This window comes from Ursus arctos, unplaced genomic scaffold (genome assembly GCF_023065955.2).
Source record: "Ursus arctos isolate Adak ecotype North America unplaced genomic scaffold, UrsArc2.0 scaffold_15, whole genome shotgun sequence".
Lineage (NCBI taxonomy): Eukaryota > Metazoa > Chordata > Mammalia > Carnivora > Ursidae > Ursus > Ursus arctos.
Window position 1 is genome coordinate 8096035 of NW_026622819.1, and position 26310 is coordinate 8122344.

Consider the following 26310-nt stretch of genomic DNA (forward strand, 5'->3'; position numbering starts at 1 on the left):
GAAGCAGGCTCCTAGCGGAGGAGCCTGATGTGGGGCTCGATCCCAGGACTCTGGGATCACGCCCTGAAGCCAAAGGCAGACGCCTAACGACCGAGCCACCCAGGTGCCCCTAACATTAACATCTTAAAATAAAATCGTTTCATCACTGTTTTAAAAATATCTTAGATGTAGTTTCTTTACGATTTGTGTCTAGAAATTTCTATACCGGAAGTCTTTGTGGGGTGGTTTCTGCTGTTACGTGAGTTCTTGCTCAGGGCATCCTGTGACATATATATGCACATATATAAACACACACACACACACACACACACGTATTTGATTATGTTTATTGTGTGTAGCTCATTGTCCTTGTAAGCGTATTTGGGGAGGTTCTTTGAGGGCTGGTGTTATGGACTGAACTGTGTCCTCCCCAAAATTCATTTTTGAAGCCCTCACTCTGAATGTGACAATATTAGCAGATAGAGCCTTTAAGGAGGTAATTAAGATTAAATGAGGTCATGTGGGTAGGACAGCAGTCCTTGTAGGAGGAAGAAGAGACACCACGGATGTGCACACACGGAAAAAAGACCACATGAGGACTCGCAGCAAGAAGGCGGCCATGTGCAAGCCAAGGGGAGGGGCCCCGGGAGAAACCAACCTCAACGGTATCTTGACCTTGTACTCCCAGACTCTAGGACCGTGACAAAACACATTCCTGTTGTTTAAGCTACGCAGTCTGTGGTATTCTTTCATGGCAGCCCCAGCAGACCAAGGCAGCAAGGAGACAGTGCATTTCTCTAGAGGGAATCTGCATTTGTTTCTACCAGGTGCTTGGGGATTCCAGTGGTCCAAGATCATTTCGACCTTAATTCACTGCAGAGATTATTTAGTCACTGGGGTGATGGAAGTTTGGGGTGCAATCCATGCTAGGGCTGGTTTGTGGGTATCACCAGCAGACAACTATTCCTAGATGTCTTGGGGAGGGGTCAGATTTATTTCTGGCTCACCATTCCCCGGAGATAGCAGCCCTATGGGCACTGGGGAGAATCCTGGTAGAAAGTCCCTTAACACAGTCTTGTGCTGGGCAAGTTCTGGGCTTCCATAATTATTTTTCTTGCTTCTGGAAACTGTCAAAACGCAAGCTCAAGTTTGCCTGGCTCAAAAGAGCAAAAGCAACTTCAAGTTTCCGTTTACCTCTTGTCCTTAGATTTTGGCCCAGTAATTTCCTTACCATTTTCTCAACATGTAAGAATATGTTTTTTATATTCTACCTAGCATTTTCAACTGTTGGCTTAAATAACCTAGCCTGCTATGTTCATGGAAAAGGAAATGAATGTTATCAGTTTTTCTCAATCCTGTAACTGAGAGGTTCTTTTAACCAGGAGTTTGTGCATGGACTTGAAGGCCTCCCTTGAACTACCCCCTGAAATTGTACGCAACATTTTGTGCTTATGGAATTTTCTGGGAAAAAAGGTCCACACTTTTTTTTTTTTAAGATTTTATTTATTTGACAGAGATAGAGACAGCCAGCGAGAGAGACAGAACACAAGCAGGGGGAGTGGGAGAGGAAGAAGCCGGCTCCCAGCAGAGGAGCCTGATACGGCTCAATCCCAGAACGCCAGGATCACGCCCTGAGCCGAAGGCCGACGCTTAACGACTAAGCCACGCAGGCGCCCTGAAAGGTCCATACTTTTATCTGATAGTCAAAGGTGTTTATGACTGATCCCCCAAATTCAAGAACCTCTGCTTTGAGGTTCCATCAACAACTACCAATTTTACGTATAAAAAGTATTTCAGAATAATTTCACACAGAAAAATTGCAAGTACAGTACAAAAAACTCTCATATTACCTTCACTCCAATTCACTAACTCTTAACTTCCTGCCTCGCTCTCTCATACACACGCGCGCAAGCATGCACATGGGCACACGCGCACACCTCCCCCACACAGTCTTTTTCTGAACCATTTGACTATAAGCTTCAAGCCTAATCCTACATCAAACCTAAACACTCTAGTATATTTCACTGCACAAGGATCTCTGAAGTCAGGAAATCAATACTGATCCAACATTAACATTCAAACCTTATTCAAATTTTAATTTTGTCATTTGTCTCAGTATGGAAGTGTGTGTGTGTACATACATACACACACTCCCCAGTATATTGATGTATGTATATATTCCCAGTATATATATTTAATATGTATTATATATAATACATGGATACATATATGCATATAAATTTCTTTATCTGCTTATATTTTTTAAAGCAAGTTCATAATGATAGCTATGTTTCCAATCCAACACCTCAGGGTTCTTTCTAGCCTTTCCCCTTTCTATGTTAGTATTTTCTCCAATGTGGGAAATTTGACCATCATTTTTGATGTCTTTACTTATTTGCTCAGCATAATCAGTTGTCCAACCACATCAGTCTTCTCTGTCTGCCGCCTGCATGCCTCTTCCTTTGGCCCCCGTGTTCTTGCCCACATCTCTGTTGTATTTCATTACAGGAAGGCAAGAAAAATAGAAAAGAAAGATGGAGGGGAAGGGAAGATGAGATGAAAGGGAAGACAGGAAGGAAGGGACAATGAAAAGGGAAGAGAAAATAAGAAGAGTTTAATATTTAGATAATGCCATAAATTGCCTTCAATAATTCATTAATGTGAACAATTTCAGGCTTATAGTAAGGCATTTTGCCTAATTACCATATCTATGCTCATTCAGGAGCAGCTCTGTGCAACTCTTGCAAAGTCATGGGTTTCTATATAAACATGGGCTCACAGTAAAAAGTTGAGTTTAATGTCAGTGCAGAGGGTGGCTGTTAATGGCAAAGTGGTGAGGTTTAAAACTCAGGAGGCCTGCAGTTTGATTGACTTGTGCTTTAATTCTGGTTCCTCTTCTATGTATATGGCCAGGAGCTAGTTACTTACCAGTTGTGAGTCTCAGACTCCTCATCTGTAAAATGGGTATAATATTTACTATACATATATTATGAGGTTGATGATCATTGAACATAATAAGGAGTTTGGTTAATTGTTATTGTTACAGTTTGTTCCTAAAATCTTATACTCTGTTTTCCTACATGTCTCCTTTTGCTCATTTTATTGCTATACGGCAACCCAGCATCACTAGACTAGAATATCCTCATGACACAGTAGCCACACACATACACACGCACGAATGAGGCTGGAACTATGTGTATGCTATACCTTTGTTTCTTTTGATTAAAATAACATTTGTTCCAGATTGAAATTCTCTACCCATTTGGATAAAAGTGTGGCAAATGAAAATATTTTTATATAATGTTGGTATTCTCATTTGAAAACAGTAATTCTAGTATAATGGGCATCTATTGTTTTGTCCTCCCCTTTCTCAGGGGAAATGTTCCTTTCTTCACCTAAGCAATGTAGTTCAATGGCAGTGTCCGTGTTCTCACAGATCTTAGCTCTTTAGCATAGTCATTTGGATCAGGGATGGGCACCTACCTGGACCAACTACCTGTCCTTCCCCGGAATTTTTAACTTGGCACTAGAGATCATCACGCTCAGCCCATCTGATGCGGAGGCTGAAGATATAACCTTGAGAGCTACCAGTGGCCTTTTCTCCAGCCATATGGAGGAAGCTAGCCTGACAGCAGGAAACTCATATGCAGAAGGAGAATTTAGGGGTGAAGGCAGAGAGAGGGACTCCAGTGTTAGTAGTCCTTCAGGCCCACTGGACCATGACCCCCATCATAATTTGTTCAGATCAACGGTACATTCCTCCAACATGACCTACAAGTTTAGTTGGGTTCCTGTCAATGGCAAGCAAGAGAAATGTGACTGATTTATGTATCCTAAAATGCTGTTGTGAGGACCCGTGCTTGGCACACAGCAGGGATTCAACAAACGTTGGTTTATTACTCTTATATTTAACTTCCAAAGGCTAAATGAAAAAAGGTTGGGGCAATTCTCAATTCTACAAGTAATGTTTTTGAGCATCACTAAGTAAAACACTTCAAGACAAGAGGGAGCCCTCCACCTCACCACATACACACATTTCCCTCCGGTCCTACCCCAGCAATGCTACCCTGAGGTTTATATACCTGCCCTGAAATATTACCAGTACTTCCTTCAGCAAATCTCAAAGTCTGTCTCACATAATTCCTCCCCCTATGCCATACAACATGAGACTGGGTTTGGTGGTCCTGAACTGTGCCACTGGTCTGAGCTCAGGGAGAAGTGCTCTGCCACAGGCCCTACAGGGGTGTGAGCTTCTGTCGGGGTTGGGTGGAAGGGATAGGGGTTGGGGAATGAGCCTCCTTCAAATGCAATTTCTTGGGAGATAGTAACGACATTTTTAAGTACAAGCTTACATGGGATCAATTCTAAAGCTCAGCCCTTGAAATCAGTGGGTCTCCATTATCAGGTCAAGAAGAATTTGCCTTCCTGCCTTGGGTAACATGAGTGAAATCAGTCAAATCAGCGACATTAGTTTTCAAGGGCTGTTCTCTTTTTGGACTCCGGTTCATTATTTTTATTCTAAATCTCATTCTGATTTAGGAGGCTTGGAAGAGGGGTCTTTCCAACTCCTTTAGTCACACAGATGGAAAAGAGATTGCTGGAGAATCTATTTCAGCAAATCATGTGCAAATTGTTTAAAATATTTGGGGGCGGGGTTCAGATACATCTTTGCTTCTACTTAGGCGATTCTAGGGTGGTGGCCTTTCTAAACCGTATTTTCTAAATAGATCTTCATTTAAAGAAAAATCAAGCTTATGTCAGTGAGGAAAGGTAGACTACTGACGGAGGCAGAGGTCAGCCTCTCCTAAGGCCGAAGCAGGTCAGCTCTGGCCAGGTAGGCGTCCATAATTCAGTATACCAAGCCCTGTTCGCCGCTGAACCGATTTCTATTAGAGGTGGGTATTTCAATTCTCAGCCTAAGTGGTTTATTGAAGTCCTTCCAAACAAATGCATAAGTCTCCCTGGGAGGAATTTTGGCAACGTTAGTGTGCGCCTTCTTACATTTCAGGGATGTTTCAGTACTTCCTCGAAACGTGCACCCCAACTATCCGGGTGCCGAACATAAATGCATATTCCTAGGCCCACTCCAGACACACGGCACTAGCATCCCGCGGCGGTGGGGGACGGGGCGCAGAGCTCGTATTTTCACCCAGAGAATCCCTAAACCGCCCGGGGACCCGCCTCTGTCGTGTACACCGGCCGGGGCCCTCGCTGCGCTCGTCGCCTCGCCACCAGGCGCCTGCTCACGCTGCTCTCCCCTCCGCCCCGCCTCTGCGCCTCCTTTGTCGCCGCCTTCGGTGGCACCAGAGATCCGCTCCTGCTTAGGTTTCCGCCCCGCCGCCCACAACCAGACGGAGGCGGCCCGGAGCCCGTGGGCTCACAGCCCCGCCCGCGCTCAGCTCTCCCGGCCCGCGCGGTCGCCGTCGGCGGAAGTGACGGCGGCGTCGTTGGGGGCGCTCCCGCCCCTTCCGCCCGGCGCCCCGCCCCGGCCTCTCCGCTCCGCTCTCCCCGCCCCTCCCCCCTCCCCTCTCACGTCCGCTTTCTGTCAGCCTGTCTCCCTCTCCCTTTCCCCCTCTCTCCTTCCTCTGGATTCCTCTCTCGCACCTGAGTACAAGCACCTGTCCGGGCCCGGCTCCGCTCCCTCCTCCCTCCTCCCCCTCCCTCCCTCCCCGCCCCGGCCGGAAGGCTCCGGCCCCGACAGCGGGAGCCTCGCGGCTGCGTCACCGCCGCTCCCCCAGACAAGATGGACACCGCCGAGGAAGGTAAGCGGCGGCGCCCGCGCCCTTGCACCGGCGCCCGGGTTCGGGCCAGGCCCGCGCCCCGGCCGCGGAACTCGAGGCAGGCGGCTGGCCCCGGGCGGCGCGGCTGGGGGCGCCTCCCCTTGGGGCGGGGGCGCGCGGTGACAGCGGTGAGGCTGACGCCTGAGGCCGTTTGCCCGCCGCGCTCGGCGCGAGGGGCGGCGGGCCGCGGGGGGGAGCGGAAGGTGACCCCTCGGCGCCCCCCGCCGTTTCCCGCCCGTGCCCACGGAGGGCGGGGACCCGCCGGGGTTTGGGGCTTCGGGCCGAGGGAATCGGGGACGGCGTGGCCTCCCCGCCCCCTCCGTCCCCTTAGTCCTGGGGGGACACGCAGTGGTCGCTGCTCGAAGTATGGGGGCGTATTGCACGCCCTTCCCCCACCCGGTTTTGTCTTTCTTATTGTCGTTTCGCCTATTGCTGCTGTGCAGGCCCTACCCCCTGACAACAAAACTTCTTTGTTGACTCTGAAACTTCGCGAAAAATGCCCCGCCAGGTGACGGCTAAGTGCAGTGGACTGAGCCCTGTTTAAGAACCTTGCCCTCTGCGTCCCTGCTCCAAATAATTTGTTTACTAAACGTGGAAGAGTAAGGTCCAACGAGGTTATTAGGAGGAGGGAGGTTGCTTAGAATTCTTTTGTTTTGGTGTAGTTTGTTTTGTGTTGAATCCCTGACACCAGTAAGCAGGGTTTTCTGTGCTTTGTTTTGTGGGTGCGTGTGTTTCGGATATGGTTGTTTTGGAACAAGCTAACCCTTGTAAACTGAATACAGAAGGTATAAACATCTCTTGAGTATTTAAATGCATTTGCTTATCCACCGAAGGTAGGTTATTTTAAAGCGCTTTTATCTTTTCAGAATCTATCAAATAATTTTGTGAGTCTGTAGAGGAAATTAGTAAATTAACCTGTCTCTTGATGGTTTGGTTATCAGTGAAGATACATTTATGCCTTGGGTGTATTTATGTGGGGATATGTCTTTCAAAATAATGGATCGCGATTTTGGTGGTTTTAGATGAAAATCATGGAATCCTGCCATGGTGTGCAATAGTGAATAATACAAGTTTGATATTGTCTATATATGTAATGGGTTGGTAGATCTCGATTTCTCATTTTTTAAATAAGTCTTTCCTTAGATAATAAGAACCTCAACCGTAATGACGTTTGTGTGTGACCGTTTACAAAGCATACTCACATGCATTTATATTTGATCTTTCATAGTAGCCCCAGCGGGTGGGTAGGTAGTAATATCTTTTACAGATGTGGAAATTCAGGCTTAGTTATTTTAACAGCTTGTCCAAGTTTCACACGCAAGTAAGAGATTTGAACCTAGATATTCTGATTACAAATAGTTTTCCTTTCATTATGTCTCAGTTGTGTTTATTATACACAGTGAGTGAAAGCTGGTCGCTGCAGGAGACTCCCTTGGAAAAAATAGTAAAGTGAAACTGCTGAGAGGTTAGGAATTACTTTGTTTTTGACAGATAGTCCCTGTATGCAAATTTTCATCTGCATAGATTTCAGGTCATTTTGGATTCACATTTTAATGACTCAATCTAGTAAGGCAAGTATTTATTTATCACGATGTGTGCTGGCATATTACATTAAATTCCATTCTTTGAGCCTGGGCACTTAGTACTTGCGTACATTACGGTGCTGTAGTTAGTGGAAACTCAGGGATTGCAGAATATGAGTTTATATGGAATCATGAAAGAAAGATTTTCAGTGTACTTCTAATGCTTAAACATTTTTTTCCTTGTAAAATTATGATCAGAGTAAGGTATTAATGATTTTTATTTATTGACTTCAATAGTTTCCTATTGAAGTAACTAACTGAGCACATGTGTATGGCATATATTTTGCTAAACATTTTATACACATCTCATTAGATTCTCTCAGTATTTTAAGGTAGGCAATATCCACTCTTTATGGAAAGGAAATGGAGGGTTGGTAGTGTTAGTGACTTGCCTAAGGTCGTGCAGGGAGCAAGGTCAGAGGTAAGATTCAGGCTCGGGTCTGTCAGACCCTATGGTTAAAATAGATAAAATAACTTATTTTTGTCACTGCCTTTATAGGATGAATCATTTACATATTTTGACAGAAGCTTTTTTTGCATTTGTTTTATGAAACTATTAGTCATGAAATGAAAGTGAATTTTAATACTTCTCATGCTAACTTTTGCTAAATTCCAAATCAGAAGACTTCTGAAATTTTCAAAATTAAATTTAAATTTAACTTGACAAAACATGAAAGGGAGGATTACAGAGGATTTCATGATAAAGTGAAGAACAGCTTGGAAACAACGGCTCTATTTGCTACATTGGTTATTACAGATTATTTCTTAAATTGAAAAAATGCAGATGGGTTTTTTTATCTGATTACAAAAGAAACAGGTTTTTTTTGGGTAGGAGACTTAGTAAAAATGAAATAAAATTACAAAAATATGTAAAGAAAATTAAATTTAAAAAATTGTCACCTATTGTTAAAAACATCGATAATGTTATTTACTTTTCTATTTTTTTCTGAGCCAACAGGCTAAGAATGTTATTAAAATACCAACCATACAAGTAGAGTGTAACTCTTCCCACTCTTAAAAATATCGTCTTGCTTTTCTCCAGGGTACCATATGTGATGTTATATTATAATGCTCAGAATGTTTTATATTTGTAGTAAACAGTATTGAATTCTGTTAGAAAATTGGTTATTTTCCAGATGGATTTTGGCTCTTCATTTTAAGTGCTAGATTTTAAAGATCTCTAAAAAGTGTTTGGTGCGTTAAATTTTATTTTTGTAAAATCAACAGGTTTATAATCCATTCTTATTACACAGGATAAATGAATCATTCATATTGTTCGTATGTAGTTTGTATGAGTGTAGATAGGTTTTATAAACTGTTACCATCAAGTCTTTAAACTTCAGAGGATACCTTAGGTATGCAGCTTCTTCATTTTATGGATTAGGAGTCTGATCCTGCAATGCACTGAGATTTTTCAGTTTCAGGGAAAAAAAATCTGTCTTTTGTTAAAGGATATACATTTTTTTTTTAAAAGATTTTATTTATTTATTCGACAGAGATAGAGACAGCCAGCGAGAGAGGGAACACAAGCAGGGGGAGTGGGAGAGGAAGAAGCAGGCTCATATCGGAGGAGCCTGATGTGGGGCTTGATCCCATAATGCCGGGATCACGCCCTGAGCCGAAGGCAGACACTTAACCACTGTGCCACCCAGGCGCCCCAAGGATATACATTTTTTAAAAGGGAAAACACTACACTGTTGGAATAGATGTTGCAAGCAAGTATTGATGTATGAAACCCTCATGAAGATATTAAATACATTTTGCCATAGTAGAGTGTTCTCATTTCAGTCCAGTGATACAGACCTGATTTTTAAAAAAATTTTGCTAAATCACTCCTTACTCTAGCAAAACATAATACAAAATCTCATCAGTAATATTTTATGGAGTGCCAAAGCAGTTACTCTTTATGCTTTATGAGACATACTGGGAAGGTATGGAGTTGAAGTGTATTGCTGTTGATCATGTTCTGTATTTACTATGGTAAAACCTGAGGTGACACAGATTTGGAAGAAATGAGTTAGAAGGATGGGAAGTTGTCAGGACCAGACAGCTAGTTATCATCTTTCTAGAACCACATGGTCTTTCATCTCTGCTTTCAGACATGTCTGCTTCATTCTTCTCACCATGGATCAACTTTCACTGCTCTGGCACGCTTATGACCACCAAGCAGACATGCACTTATTTGACAAATGCTTACTGAGCACCTGTTACAGGCCAGGCACTATTTTATGCACTTGGGCTAGGCAGGGAACAAAATAGACAAAATTCCTTATTTCATTGAGTTTACATTCTTTTGGCTTGGTAGGGGAGGAAGGGAAGACAGAAAATAAATTATATGGCATAACTGGAAGGTTCTAAATGCTGTGGAGAACAGTAAATTTGTAGGGAATAGGAGTGCCAGGATAGGAGGATGGCCTTGCAGTTTTAAATGTGGCAGTGAAGGAAGGCTTCACTGAGAAGGAACAAAGTAAGAGAGGGAGTTAGATATACCCTGTGGGCAGAGCATTCTAGGCAGAGCCAATAGCCAGTGTAAAATCTTTTAAGATGGGAGTAGGCCGGGAATGTTTAAGTAATAACCAGGAGACCTGTGTAGCTGCAGTGGAGTGAAAGAGTTGGGCGAAGAGTAAGTAAAATGTGAGGTCAAAAAGATCATGGGGCCAAAAGTTATCTCCTCCACTGTTGAACTAGAATGAATACCTTCTCGGCTAGAATGCTGTGAGTGATTAATGTTGGGCTACCTGGGTATTCTCTTCCAGACCAGGCTTATTTTAGTTGGGCTTTACTTCTCTCCTGTAAAGACATGAAGATCGCTTATTTTTATTATAATAGGTAAAATGGAAAGAGTTCTTAAAAAGAGAACAGGAAATAAGACCCCAAGGGAAAACTTACTAATTCAGACTGTATTTTAGAATGCTATTGCAGTGGGCAAGGCAAGATATTACAGCAGTTTAAGTTCAGGCAGTGGAAGTGGAAAGAATGAGAAAGAAACAACAGATCAGGGTCGAATTAATAGAATATAGTGATTGATGAGGTGATATAGGGAGGAGGATTTGAAAATGATTTCTCGTTTAGTTTCATTAGCTCTGAATGGGAAGAGTTAAATTCAGTTTTGGATATTGTATTTGTAATGGCTGCCGTAACAAAGTACCACCAACTGGGTGGCTTCCACAATAGAAAGTTATTTTCTCACAGTTCTTGAGGCCAGAAGTTTGAGATAAAGTTATCTGCAGGGCTGGTTTCTTCTGAAGCTTCTATCCTTGGCTTGCAGATTTTTGTCTTCTTCCTGTGTCTCTATATGGTTTTCTCTCTTTGCACGTCTGTGTCCTAATAATCTCTTTTTACAAAGGCACCTCATGTTGAATTAGGGCCCACCCTAATGACTTTATCTTTAATTTAATTACATCCTTAAAGATTTTGTCTACAAGTACAGTCATTCTGAGGTTCTAGGAGTTAGGGCATCAATATATGAGTTTTGGTGGGGCACCTGGTGACTCAGTCAGTTAAGGGTCTGCCTTTGGCTCAGGTCGTGATCCCAAGGTCTCAGGGGTCCTGGGATTGAGCCCCGTGTCCTGTGTCATTGGGCCTCCTGCTTAGAGGGGTGTCTCCTTCTACCTCTCCCTCTGCTCTTTCCCCCACTTATGCTTGTGTGCTTTTTTCCTAATAAACACACACACACACACCCACACACACACGTGAATTTTGGTGAGCTGGTGGAAACAACACTATTCAGTGCATAACAGACATGGTGAGTTCTTGAAGGCTTGGAAGACATTGAAACATTTTCTGTATGCTCATTTCTTGTAACAACTTCATTATAATCTTTTACTTTTCTCTCTCTCTTCCGTACCCCCACTTGTGTATTTTTTTAATGATAGGTTAACAAGGTATAATTTACATACAATCAGATCTAGTATTTTCAGTGTAAAGTTCTGTTATAGCACTTTTGAGGTAAAAGATTTGGAGATTCCTTGTCTTTTTTTTTCTTCTTCTCCATTTATCAGATATCAAATACCTGCTATGTACTTAGGCCACGTGTCAAGTGTGTTTCCTGCGTGAATTTCATTTCCCCCACTCTTAGCCATTTCAAAGTTCCTTAGAGGCACTTTTATTAAATGGACCAGTTTGAAGACCATTGCTCTTGGGATTCCTTTATACTTTTAAATGCTGAAGACCTACAGGACTTTTGTTTATGTAGAGGATGTCTTTTTAGTCTATTAGAAATGAAAACAGAACTTTAAATGCAATACATATTAACAAAAATAACTTAATGATAAATGTATTTTCTAAGACAAAATTTTAGTGAGAAGAGGAGCATTGTTTTAATTTTTTGCCAATCTTTTTTATGTCTGGATTGTTAGAAGACCATTGGATTCACATCTCTGCCCCTGCAATTACTCTTGCGATATGTTTTGGTTTAAAGTGTATGAAGAAGGTTGGGTTTTACACAGATAATTTGAGAAAGGGAGGTGTATTTTCAGGTAATTTTTGATGTCCTTTGATACTATGCTAAAATTCGACAAGTGGTAGTTTCTTTAAGCCGTATTACATCTGAAAGCATATACATCACCTTTTAAAAATTAAATCAACCTAAATTAAAATCCATTGGTTTGATGGCTCAGAATAGTCCAGAAATAGACTTATACATGTGTGAACAGTTGATTTTTGACCAAGGTACAAAAGCAGTTCCGTGGAGAAAGTATTGTTTTTCAACAAATGGTGCTGGAATAATTGACTATCCATAAGCAAAAAATGACTTTTGAGCCATACCTTCCACCATATACTAAAATTAACTCAGAGGGATGTTAGACCTAAATAAAAAACCTAACTGAAACTTTTAGAAGAAAATATAGGAGAAAACCTTTGTGATCTTGGGTTAGGCTGAGATTTCTTGGCTGTAACACTAAAAGCATGATCTGTGTAAGAAGAAATTGATAAATTGGATGGCATCAAAATTCACAACTTCTGCTCTTTGAAAGACACTGTTAAGAGGTGAAGATCGGCCACAGAAAATGTTTGCAACTGTCTATCTGATAAAGGACTTATTGGAGTATGTTAAAAAAAAAACCTCTTAAAACTCAATAAGAAAACGAATGACACAGTTTAAGAGAGGCCCAAAGATTTGGACACTTCTCCAGAGAATATATGCACATGGCTAATAAGCATATGAAAAGATGCTGAGCATCACTGGTCATTAGGTACATGCAAATCAAAACCACAGTGAAGTAATTCACACCCACTGGGATGACTATAATCAAAACTACAGATAGATAATCAGTATTGGCCAGGATGTGGAGAAATTGGAACCTTTATTCATTGCTGGTGTGAATGTAAAATAGAGTGTGGTTGGTTAACCTCAAAAAGTTAGAGTTTCCATATGACCCAGCATTTCCATTACCAGGTATATACCTAGGATAGTTCAGAATATATCTTCACACCCCACTGTGTATCAACTGATGAATGGATAAGCAAAATATATCTGTAAATAAAGTGGAATGTTATTTGGCAATACAAAAGAATGAAATACTGGTATATATTATAACTTCGTTGAACCTCATAAACATTGTGCTAAGTGAAAGAAACTGGTCAGGAAACACCACATTTTATATGATCCAAATTATGGCTCAAATAGGCAAATCTATGTAAAGAGAAAGAATGGGGAATGACTGTTAATAGTTACAAGGTTACTTTTGGGGATGATGATGATGTTAAAAAATTAGATTGTGGTAATGGTTGCATCACTCTGTAATACATTAAAAGCCTTTGAATTGTATACTTTAGTTGTTGAGCTTTATAGTATGTATATTTCAATAAAGCTGTTAAAAAGAACTGCAATGAGATATCATCACTACATACCTATTAGAATGAATGAAATTATAGAGTATGACCATACCAAATGTTGGTCAGAATGTGGAACAACAGGAACTTTTATATACTGCTGGAATGAAAACTGGTACAACCACTTTGGAAATCATTGTAGCAGTTTCTTAAAAAGTGAAATGTGTAATCAACATATGATCCAGCCATAGTACTGGTAGGGACTTACTAAGAGAAATGAATGCATACAAACTCTTGTATGTGAGTTTTATTTGTAAAATCCTAAAACTTGAACCAACCCAAATGCCTTTCAACAAATGAATGAATAAACAAATTATGATACACCTATACAATAGAATACTAGTCTGTGATGAAAAGAAATGAACTGTTGATACACACAGCAACATACATGAATCTCAAAATAATTATAAGTAAAAGAAGCCAGAGTATGTCCCACTTACATAGAACTCTAGAAAACGCAAATTAATCCACAGTACTAGAATGCAGATTGATAGTTGTCTAGGAATGGGACTGAGAGAAGGGTGGGATGGAGAGATTATCAAGGGACCTGAGTTAATTTTGGTGGTAGTAGATATGTTCATTATCTTAACTGTGGTGACAGTTTTATCATTGACAGGCTTATCAAGCGATAACCCATTAAGTGCATTTTATTGCATGTCATTGATTCCCCAGTAAACCTATTTTTTTAAAAAAAGATTTTGAGAGAGAGAAAGAGAGTGTGCACACACACAGGTGAGTGAGAGGGAGAAACAGACTCCTTGCTGAGCAGGGAGCCCCACGTGGGGCTTGATCAGAGGATCCTGAGATCGTGACCTGAGCAGAAGGCAGATGCTTAATCGACTGAGCCACCCAGGTGCTCCCCCAATAAAGCTATTTTTAAAAATCCATTGGTGTTTTTTTTTACTCATGCATGGTTTTGTAACATCAGGTATTGGTCTTTTGGTAGATACTCGATCATTGAGTTATGCAGACCTTCCAAATGTTGACACATTTCATGTGTATTATAAAAGCTTACATTTATTAACATCTCTACCTGTCTCATCTTGAAAAGCCTTTTAGGTATTGGGGACACTGTCATGCTCATTGTGGTGGATACAAGTTTTCTAAAATCCTAATTTTTCTTGAAAGTTTGATTTTTATCATTGGCAGCAAATATTGTCAGTTGTTTTCCTTGGCTCCTAGGCTCACTTCATTCTTTTGTGATAAAACTAATCTAACAATGAAACATCTATCAACTCTAAGGAAAGATTACTCAGATCTGTCTGAATGACTTGTTTTTGTTTTTTTCAGTTTTTTTAGCCATGGTAAAAATGATGTTTTTAACAAACAAAAACAGCTAGTTCAGCTGGTAACTGAAGAATTGTACAAAGTACTTTTTCTTTTCCTTTCTTTCTTTCTTTTTTTTTTTTTTTAAAGATTTTATTTATTTATTTGACAGAGACAGCCAGCGAGAGAGGGAACACAAGCAGGGGGAGTGGGAGAGGAAGAAGCAGGCTCCCAGCAGAGGAGCCTGATGTGGGGCTCGATCCCAGAATGCTGGGATCATGCCCTGAGCCGAAGGCAGACGCTTAACGACTGCACCACCCAGGCGCCCCACAAAGTACTTTTTCTTGAGGCAGCCGTTGCTTTTGAGCTCAATTCCAGGAGTGAGCCCACACTCCCTGTATCTTCCAGTTCTAAAACTTCTGATTGGTTCTTCTTTAAATCTTCTGTTTTTTTGCAGTCTTGATCTAGTGAAGAGACAGACAACACAGAGTAAGTTAACCAGAGGAAGTTGAATTACTAAGCTATGGCAAGAGGGTAGCTGTAGAGATGTAAAGAATACTGTAAAGGGTACCTGGGCAAGTATCCAAATGGGGACAGACTTGAAAGAGGTAGGGCTACAGTTGCCGTTTAGACATCAGTGGAGGAGTGTGGAGTTGTCCAGTGCTAGTCCACAGTTTCTGAGCTAGCAGGAAATAATCCTCCAGGGTGCAGGAGAGCCAAAGTTGTTGGATGGGCATGTGGGGGGAGTTGGATACCACTGTTGGGTACAGGGCTGGAGTGTCTTGGGTTCTTATCAGTAGGGTTGTGAAAAGGTGGTCATTATGACTAACCTAGTGACAGTGCAGCAGGAGCCAGAAAACCACGTCCGTCCTTCCTCCTGTGTTGTCCCTCCAGCATCTTGTACTGACAAATTTGTTTTAAAAAAATGTTTCGAGGGGCGCCTGGGTGGCACAGCGGTTAAGCGTCTGCCTTCGGCTCAGGGCGTGATCCCGGCATTATGGGATCGAGCCCCACGTCAGGCTCTTCCGCTATGAGCCTGCTTCTTTCTCTCCCACTCCCCCTGCTTGTGTTCCCTTTCTCGCTGGCTGTCTCTATCTCTGTCTAATAAAATTAAATCTTTAAAAAAAAAAATGTTTCGAGTTCATTCTCTTACCACTGGACAGGTGCTGAAGGACAGATTTGGAACTGAGGTGAAATATGTTGATACCTGGCACACCCTTCGGGTAACTGTTGGAGCCACTGTCTGTGCTGAACTTGCAGATGCCCACTGCTCCTGGCAAAATCACCACGGGGAGGGGGCGGGGGGGGAGGGGGCGCCTGGTTGGCTCAGTTGGAAGAGCTTATAATGCTTGATCCCGGGTTTGTGAGTTCAAGCCACACGTTGGGTGTAGAGATTAAATAAAACTTGAAAAAAGAATCACCACCATGATCTCTGTAACTACTGCAGGAGTTCAAAGCACCTGCAGTTAGCTGCCACTGCTGTTTTTAGAGCCAGAAGTAGAAAATTTTCCCACTAAAGTGCTTCTTGTTGACTCAGTGCAACTCAAGCCTAGTCAGCAAAGAGGCCAAAAAAATGTAGTTTTCAGGCTTTCAGGAGCAGCAGTACAGATAAATGTTAAGTTTGTAATTACCAGTAATCTGGAGAGATAAGAAAATAAACTTTGGGATACATATAGAATTGGGACTTTATGTTTGCAAGACCTAATTAGCACATGCGTATTTTTTTATAGGTAGTTTTTTTCTTGTAGTTGTAAAAGTAGCAATGAAGCACTAGAAACTTTGGGGAAAGAAGGCAGGAAAATCACCCATGTTCTCATCTGACCAATTATAATGGCTATTTTTTTTCATATTTTCTCTTTTAGGCTATTTTGATGTTTTTACCTGGTAGGAAGTACGTGTGTATTCTGTTCATTTTTTATCTTTGCTTTGCTTATTTAACATTATGCATTTTTCCATGTTCTGTGTAGTGAGTGTACCCCAATTTAGATACCCACTCCCCTGGTTTTAGGTATGTAGGTTATTTACAGACATTTTGAGTAATGTTTTTCAATCATATGTTCTTAATATTTACTTACTGTGATCATAGCTACTAACTGTAAAAATTTTTATTCATAATCAGATATTAAAATCCTTTGTTACTTCGGCCAAATGAATCAAGGCCAACAGTAACTGTCATAATTCATGTTAATGGTGTATCCTTGATATGATGTGATGAAAATGGCACTTTGCCTTTGACCTTTTCTTCCCTCAAAGCCATAGCCCCATTCTAGTCATGGGTGAAACATGAGACAAATTCTGATAGGGGGCGTCCTACAAGATACTGGCCAGTACTCCTTAAAATGACCAAAGTAATCAAAAACAAAGCCTGAAAAACTGCCAGAGCCAAGAGAAACTGTCTTAGCAAAGCTAAGGAGACATAGCAACTAAATATCAGGTGGATTTTGGAACAACAACAAAAAAGGACATTAGGTAAAGACTAAGGAAATCTGAATAAACTGGATTTTAGTTAATGATGTGTGAATATTGGCTCAGTACGTTTAACAGAAGTACCTTGCTAATGTAGATGTTAATAATAGGAGATACTGGGTGCTGTGCGTATGGGAACACTGCACTATCTTCTCAGATTTCTGTAGATGTAAAATTGTTCTGAAAAATAAAGTCTACTACTAGTAATTAACAATCCTTTATTAAATTATCATCAGAAGGATTATTACCAGAAGGAATGTAGATACACTTTGAAATCTAATGTGGAAAAACTTTCAAGGTAGATAATGACCTAAAAATTATGACATATACCCAAAGCTTTTAGGGTTTTCTTCATCTTTTTTTCATAGTCGGTACTTAGGATATATTTGGTGAGCTGAATTGTTGGCTAGAAAAACGGATGGCATGAGCCAAACCAACATGGGTGTTGACTTCCAACAGCTGGTTCCAACTTGAAAACCTACTCTTACTAGTTGCTCCCACCCCCCCCCCCCCCCCCCCCCCGTTTCCTGGGCAGTCTCCTTACTCAGTCACTAAGGATTTGAGATTTTCCATTCAAACAAACAAACAAAAAACCTCCTTTATATTTATTGAGCTAGGCACTGTGCTAGGAACTTTTAAATAAAAGTATGCCTTGTGGAGGTATTAGGTATTCAAATAAAGCAACAAAAGTTACCACAGGATTAAACAGAAAAAATTTGCTTTTGAAAAGCAGGAAGAGCCTGGGGTGATGGAGGGGGGAAAAAAAGAAAAAAGTGGGAAGAGTTTTGCTTTAGTGTTTTTAAGTTGATATGCGTTCATAAAAAGTAAAATGCAATGCTTTTATTTTGGCCTGAGCGAGATTTGTAATTTTACTGCATGTAAATCTGGTGGGAACCTTGTTCTACCTCAGAACTTTATTATTTCAGTTTTAGTAAAGAGCCTCAGGCTGCACTTTTGTGGACACTCTTCTTTTATAACCTTGGTTGTTTTACTCTGTTGAGGTTTTGGGTGGTGGGATTGGTGTTCGTATACAAGATAGGTCTATTCTTTCATTGATGTCTGTGTTGGTGGTAGTTGTGCTTGTTTTAGTCCCCCCCCCCCACCTCAAAGCTGCTAAAACCCTTTATGAAACAGGATAGACTAATTTATGTCTTTGTCACAAACTACCCCCAAACCTCAGCAGCAGAAAGCAACAAAAGGTTCCTTTTCTCACTTCATATTATGTCTGCTACAGGCGGGGGAAGATGCTCCTGCTGTGGTCACTTGGAGACCTAGATTGATGGAGGCTCCATCTTAGGGTGTGCTTCCGCAGTCACTGAGGCAGGAAAATGCAGTGTGATGTATTGTGTTCATTAGCTCCCAAAGTTTTCTACCCAGGAGTGATACACATCACTGTAGTTTCTATTTCATTGACTGAAGCAAGTCGCATGTCCGTGTCTAATTTCAGAGGTGGTAGGGAAGTGCAGTCCTACTATTTATCCAGAACATGGAATGCCAGAAATACTTGATGTCCAATGCTGATGATTTCCTCCACAGCCCCACAGCATTAATTCTTATCTGGCTGGATGAAATTAATGTGCTTGCTGGGATACAGTTCAGTATACAACTTCATTAGTGAAGGGAACAGTAATTTCTTTTCATGTCATTATCCTTTCTCATTTGTTCTTATATGTCTATTTATTTATTTATTTTTTAAAGATTTTATTTATTTATTTGGCAGAGAGAGAGACAGCCAGTGAGAGAGGGAACACAAGCAGAGGGAGTAGGAGAGGGAGAAGCAGGCTCCTAGCGGAGGAGCCTGATGTGGGGCTCGATGCCAGGACCCTGGGATCACGCCCTGAGCCAAAGGCCGACGCTTAACCACTGAGCCACCCAGACGCCCCTTATATGTCTATTTAGACAGTACTTAGGAAGTCTTTTTAAAATTAAAGTGTAGTATAAATACACACATATACATCATATATTTATAATTATACACACATCATGTATATATGTATGTATATCCTTTATCCATCTGTTGATGTTGGTGTCCATGAGTTTTTGACAAATGCATAGTCATGTAGCCAGCACATTGAAGGGATGGACTAGTTCAGCCACCTCTCAGATATTGCTGTTCCCTGGCAACCACTGATATATTTCTGTCTTAGTAGTTTTACCTTTTCCAGAATGTCATAAATGGAATCATCTAGAATGTAGCTTTTCCAGTCTGGCTTCTTTTGCTTAACATATAATGCATTTGAGATTTATTCACATTGTTGTATGTATCAGTATTTCATTCCTTTTTATTGCTTAATAGTATTCTGTTGTAGAAAAGAATATTGAATGTACCACAGTTTATTCTCCAGTTGTGGAATGCTTTGATTGGTTGTTTCCATTTTGGAGAAATTATGAATGAAGCCGTTATACAAATTCATACAGTTTTTTGTACAAGCATAAGTTTTTATTTTACTAAGTTAAATACCTAGGAGTATGATTGCTGCATCATATGGTAAGAGTGGTTTTTTTTCCTTTTTGTCATTTTAATCAGTTTGTAGTGGTATCATATCATAAAATTCTTTTATGGTAAAATATACATAACAAAATTTAATAAACCATTTTTAAGCATACAATTCACTGGCATTAAATATAGTCACACTGTTGTGCAACCATCACCATCCTGTTGTGATTTTAACTTCGCTTTGCTAATGACCTCAGCATTTTTTCATTTGTATACCTTCTTTGGTGAAGTATCTGTTCAAATCTTTTGCTGGTTTTTTTTTTTTTTTTGGACTGTTTTCTTATTGTTAAGACCCCAGTTCGTAAGCTGGACAAAGGACTGAGAAAATTCACAGAGAGAGAACTTGGTAAAATGCGGAAATGTTGGCTTTACTAGTCATTAGCTGCTGTACTACCTAGTTATTTTATCTTTATATTTCAGTGGTGTAATGTGTTCTGCCAGAGGGAGCAGCCTACTGTACAAATGGAAGAATATAATGAAGTTGGAGGAGTAGATAGAAAATATGTATAGAATATTGACATTAAATTGTGAAAAAAATAAAACATTCAAGAAAAGATCATACAAACAAGTTGAAAGAATGAGCAAGTCAAAGGGAGTACTCTTTTGTAATTGGTGTTGTGTTTTAATCCTCATTTCCTCATTAATTTGATTGATAATTTAGTTGGGCCTCAGTAACTAAAATAGAGTTAGCTAATCTAGGTCTGCTTCCCTCTCAGCCTTGGCTGGCAGAGGTGGTGTAGGGGCCGTATTTTTTCCCTGTGGTATTTGGCTGGTCTTCAGAGGCATTTATTGTCTGATAATTTCCTGTCTTGCTAGGTTGCCTCTTTCCTGGTCTTTGGCTTTTTGGGGGGAAGTTTGTCTGTTCCCATTGGTGTGTTCAGGTTGTCAGCTTCTCCACCTCCACTATCAGTCCCTAGCATACATAAAACAAAACAAACCCAGAGAACTCACTGGATGTGATTCCTTGGGTCACCAGTTCCCTTGCTGCTTGCCTTTTCTTCACTTTTTAGAGTCTTCTTTTTCTTTTTGTATAATGTCCTGGGCTTTTAGCTGTACTTGGCAGGAGGTATAGGGAGAAGTGTGGCGATTTCATTTGGGCCATTCTCTTCAGTCCTCTTGTAGTCTTGACTGCCTCTTTCCTCTAGAGGTAACTGTGCTGACTTCTAATAATAAATGTTAGTTTTTCCTGTTTGTGAACTTTTTACATGTGGAGTAGGTATTCTTTGTGTCTGAGTTTGTGTGTGTGTGTGTGTGTGTGTGTGAGTTCTTCATCACTAAACATCACTATGCAATAAATCCAAATTGTGGTTGTAGTTTTAGTTGGTTTATTCTCATTGCCATATCGTATTCAATTGTGTGAATATACCAGAATTTATCCATTCTGCTGTTGATAGACAGTTTAGTAGTTTCCATTTTGGAGGTGGAGCCCAGTATGGGGCCTGAACCCACAACCCTGAGATCAAGACCTGAGCAGAGATCAAGAGTCGGACGCTCAACTGACTGGGCCATCCAGGTGCCCCCATTTTGGAGGTATTTTTATGGAATAGTGCTGCTATGAACGTTCTTGTACATGTCTTTGAACATAAGTTTATAAAAATACTACACAAATATATACTGTAGACATTATACACATATAAAGTATGTGTATTTTCCCCCAAAACTGATCCACAGAGTTTGTAACTGTTAATAGTTTCTTATGTATCCTTCCAGAAAAAATGTTTAGCTCTGTATACCTATGCTTTGTTTCCGAGTTTTCTACTTGGACATGGATTGGCAGGGAAGAAGCTTCCATTCCTTCCTTGTCCACACACAGATTAGCTAAGGAAATTTAGTTGAGGTTATAGAGTGAGAGCAGGTGCAGCCTTTCACTTTTGGCAGCTTTCCCCAGCTTCCAGTTTCCTAATAAGGTATGACTATGCCCATGGCACAGTCTAAGCAGGGATTGGGGCCTGCTAAACAGCCAAATGTTTGCCTTACAAGTATTGTATAGGTAGGGCTTATCACCTTTCCATTTAGGGTAATATACATGAGGTGCTTTTGAACTCAGTCGCATCTTAATGATGTGGGAAAAAACAGGGTCAGTACTGCAAAAGAGATTAGTGATATTTTTTGGACCAAATTCTGTTTTAAAGTCATTTAGATTAAATGGTTTTAAATTAGAAATTGGGTTTTTGGTTGCACACAAAGAGGCGTTTAGGAATGTTGAGACCTATTTAAATCTTACTCTGCTTTCTTCCCCTGATGAAGATATGGCCAGTGAAAGTTTTATCACATTTTTAAAAACATGATCTGTGAAATAAAAATATCTAACATGAGTTTTCAAATTTGTGTGTGTGTGCATGTGCACGCATCTTAAATCACATACTAAGCCTTCTTGCAGAAGAACTTCATTGATAAAATTGGACTTGGTAGTGTCAGTACAATAAAAGTTCAGCTGTGATATTTGTAAATTACATCTTTAACCATGGCTTATTTTTAAAAGTTTTATTATGTAAAAAAATTTTTAAAAAAGATTTTATATATTTACTTAGAGAAGGAGAGCACACAAATGCAAGCGGGTTGGGGGGGTGCAGAGAGAGAGAGAGGAGGAGGGAGAGACAATCTTAAACAGGTTCCACACTCAGTGTGGAGCTGGATGCAGGGCTTGATCTCATGACCCTGAGATCATGACCTGAGCTGAAATCAAGAGTCGGAAGGACGCTTAACTGACTCAGTCACCCAGGTGCCCCTAAAGATTTGATTTGATTGGTTGATTAATTTTCAGAGGTAGAATTTAATGGTTCATAAGTTGCATATAACACCCAGTGCTCATTATATCCCATTCACCCTATCCCCCCACCTACCTACCCTCCAGCAACCCTCAGTTTGTTCCTTATAGTTAAGAGTCTCTTATGATCTGTCTCCCTCTCTGATTTCATCTTATTTTATTTTTCCTTCCCTTCCCCTATGTTCAGCTGTTTTGTTTCTTAAATTCCATATGACTGAAATCATATGGTATTTGTCTTTCTCTGACTGACTTATTTTGCTTAGCATAATACCCTCTAGTTCCATCCATGTAGTTGCAAATGGCAAGATTGCATTCTTTTTGGGGGTATTTTCCATTGTGTATATATTACCACATCTTCTTTATCCATTCATTTGCTCATGGACATCTGGGCTCTTTCCATATTTTAGCTTTTGTGGACATTGCTGCTATAAACATTGGGGTGCAGGTGCCCCTTCAAATCACTATGTTTGTATCATTTGGATAAATACCTAGTAGTGCAGTTGCTGGGTCATTGAGTACCTCTATTTTTAACTTTTTGAGGAACCTCCATGCTGTTTTCCAGGGTGGCTGTACCAGTTTGCATTCCCACCAACAGTGTAAGAGGGTTCCCCTTTTTCCAAAGTCTTGCCAATATCTTTTGTTTCCTGAGTTGTTAATTTTTGCCATTCTGACTGGTGTGATGTGATATCTCATTGTGGTTTTGATTTGTATTTCCCTGATGCCGAGTGATGTTGAGCATTTTTTCAGGTGTCTCTGTTGGCTGTTTGTATGTCTTCTTTGGAGAAATGTCTGCTCATGTCTTCTGCCCACTTCTTGACTGGATTTTTGTTTTTGGGGTATTGAGTTTGGTAAGTTCTTTATAGGTTTTCGATACTACCCCTTATCTAATAAGGCATTTGCAGATATCTTCTCCCATTCTGTAGGTTATCTTTTAGTTTTGTTGACTGTTTCCTTTGCTGTACAAAAGCTTTTTATCTTGATGAAATCCCCATAGTTCATTTTTGCTTTTGTTTCCCTTGCCTTTGGAGACAAGTTTAGCAAGAAGTTGCTATGGCTGAGGTCAAAGGTTGCTGCCTGTGTTCGCTAGGATTTCGATGGATTCCTGTCTCACATTTAGGTCTTTCATCCATTTGGAGTTTATTTTTGGTCCATTTTCATTCTTCTGCTGTCCAATTTTCCCAACACCATTTCTTGAGGAGACTTTTTTCCATTGGGTATTTCCTGCTTTGTCAAAGATTAGTGGACCATAGAGTTGAGGGTCCATTTCTGGGTTCTCTGTTCTGTTCCATTGATCTGTGTGTCTGTTTTTGTGCCAGTACCATTACTCTCTTGATGTACAGCTTTGTAATACAGCCTGAAGTCTGGAATTGTGATGCCTCCAGCTTTTGGTTTTCTTTTTCAGGATTGCTTTGGCTATTCGGGGTCTTTTATGGTTCCATACAAATTTTAGTATTGTTTGTTCCAGCTCTGTGAAAAACGTTGATGGTATTTTCATAGGGACTGCATTGAATATGTAGATTGCTTTGGGTAGCATAGACATTTTAACAATATTTGTTTTTCCAATGAGCGAATGTTTCCCCATTTTAAAGTTGTTTTTTTTTTTTAAAGTAATCTCTATACCCAATGTGGGGCTCAAACTCACAACCCTGAGACCCAAGAGTTGCATGCTCCACCAACTGAGCCAGCTAGGTGCTCCTATTATGTAAAATTTTAAAAACGGAATAGACTAATGCAGTAACCTCCGATAACCAGCATCTAGATTCAACAAATAAAGCATATGGCTGATAATTCTTTAATCTCAACCCTTTCCCTCTCCCATCTCCACACTTCTCCTGGATCATTTGAAAGCACATCCCAGATGAAATGTTTTCATCTGTAAATACTTATGTATTCTAAGAGATCACTTAAAAAATACACACAAAACCACAGTACCACCACCATACTACTTACTGGCTTTATCTTCCCAAGTTTTAAAATTTATTATCAATATTATTGTTCTTCACACCATGATTACTGAATTCTGTTTAGGATTTAATTGCAGTTCCTTCTGTCTTAGGATATAGACTACTAGGGATGTATGATCATATTACTGTTTTAAAGTCTCTAGTTATTTTCTGTGGTTAATCTTGAAATATCTTTATCACACACACATATATATATATATATACACACACACACAATACATATCATTCATTTGTGTATTTTGTTTTTGATTTAGGGGTTGCTTATTTTCCATTTTGCTATAGTTTTGTTTTATAATTATGTAAAAAATTTCTGTGGTTCTAAAACAAGGCAGTTGAGAAGTCTGATGTTCCCCTCTCTTTTCTTTTGTAGAAGCAGTGGAGGCTTGTGAAACCCCTTACAAAATAATGAAAATTTTGGCTATTTGTGTATATTGAGAGAACCATAGTTATTCTCTGATTTTTTCCAAAAGTTTCACGAGCAAAAAAACCCAAACAATAGTTCTTGAACTTTTTTGGCTTCAGGATCCTTCACACTCTTAAAAACATAAAGACTCATAAGAGGTTTCATTTGCCCTTAGAAAATGAAACAAAATTTGGAAGTATTCATTTAACACCCCTGTTATATGTTAATATGGTTTTTTTCAAAGAAATAACTATATACTTCAAACCCAAAATATTGGGTGAGAAGAGTGGATTTGTTTTATATTTGCAAATCTCTTAAATGTCTTGATTTAATGGGAGGCTGGTGGATTTTTTTCATCTTGACTGCATTTAATCAGTTGTGTTATGTAGCATCAGGAAAACTCCACTGTACCCTGGCAAGATAATAAGGGTAAAAGGCAAAGTCGTAGTGTTACAGTGAAAATGGTTTCAACCTTGCAGAGGTGGATGAGTCCAGTACTCTGTATTGTGTTATGCAGAGCCCTGGAGTTGATTTAGATTTGTTGTGCTTGCTTAGTTCTGTTTGTTGGCTTGTCATTGCATGTGGTCTTCTGAAGATCAGTGTCTCGGGCACATGCCCCCCTTCCCCCTCACTATGCCTTCTGCAGGTTCCCCCTTCCCCCAATCTGACCAACGCATGGTCCTCCCCATAGCTCCTTTGTGCCACCTGCGGCTGGGCCACCGTCGTGGGCCTGGGCTGCATCACAGGATGAGCCCACTGGCATCAAGTGTTCGCACTCATGTGGATATCCCCCATTGTCCCTGCATCTTGTTGGCAGCAGTTGTGCCCAGTCACCTTGCTTCTCAAGGGCAACATAGTGACCCTCATTTGTGTGAGTGCGGCAGTGTCTCAGCTGCTTTCCTCTATACTGTGTCCCGATGCAGGACACTCCTTGCCACACTTCTGCTGCTGTGTCCTACTTCTGCAACTGCTTAAGAGCTGGCTGGGGAGACAGGACAGTGTGAGACCTCTTCATCCTATGTCTGCACCAGCTCACCCACATTTGCACCCAAACCACCCTACCTGATTAATCCCTCACTACCACATGCCTGTCTCTAAAGTTAATCCACGGGCATCCTAGCACTTGTGGCTGATGTGGTCATGTTGCAAATGGCTTTAAGTGCTTGTTCTGCTCCTACCTAGACAACTGTGGTAATTGGAACTAATTGATGCCCACAGGCACCAGCCGCTCTGGTGATTCTAGATAACCTAGATCAATTGCATGTCCCATGGACCTGTCAGCTATTTTAGGTAGAAGTCATAGTGCCTACAGTGGCGACCATGGTGACCAGGAATCCAGGTTCAGTACCATAAAGCTTGGTGATTAACTTCCCCAACCAAGAAAGGCAATAGACATGCAGATTACCTACTTGAGACCCGGGAGAGCAGTGATGAAAAATAACACTGGACTCTTTTGAGAGCCTATATTTGAATGAGTCCGCTTCAAATCCTTTAAGGAGGATCCATTACAGGGCAAGTCCGTTTGCCGGCCGTTGTGGTAATCTCAGCTCCAGTGCAGGTATTGAATTCGGTGCAGTTAAAATTCTAGCTTGATGTTGGATCTCCCATGTGAGCAGCAGCAGGCCCACCACAGGAGATGGTCTTTTCAGGTCCACCCAACCCCCGTCCCCTTGGGTGAGCTCCTGGATCTTAGCCCAGTTTCCCTAGGCTGAATTGTATATTTGGAGAAAGAGTGCTCAAAGCAGACTCAAGCTGCCAGGATACTGCCCT

At 40.7% G+C, this 26310-nt stretch overlaps 1 protein-coding gene across 2 annotated transcripts in view; it reads left to right on the forward strand.

Annotated features, from left to right (window-relative positions):
• The first annotated feature begins 5407 nt into the window (after positions 1-5407).
• Positions 5408-26310, forward strand: part of MARCHF6 (membrane associated ring-CH-type finger 6) — a 75917-nt gene continuing 55014 nt past the window's right edge. The window contains exon 1 of one of the 2 annotated variants that reach the window (XM_026506695.4): positions 5408-5741. In XM_026506695.4, coding sequence (XP_026362480.1) covers positions 5723-5741 — 19 coding nt within the window. In that variant the 5' untranslated portion in view covers positions 5408-5722. Of the gene's footprint in view, positions 5742-6067; positions 6593-26310 lie in introns of those variants that run through there. The other variant, XM_048224425.2, reaches the window with a different exon arrangement.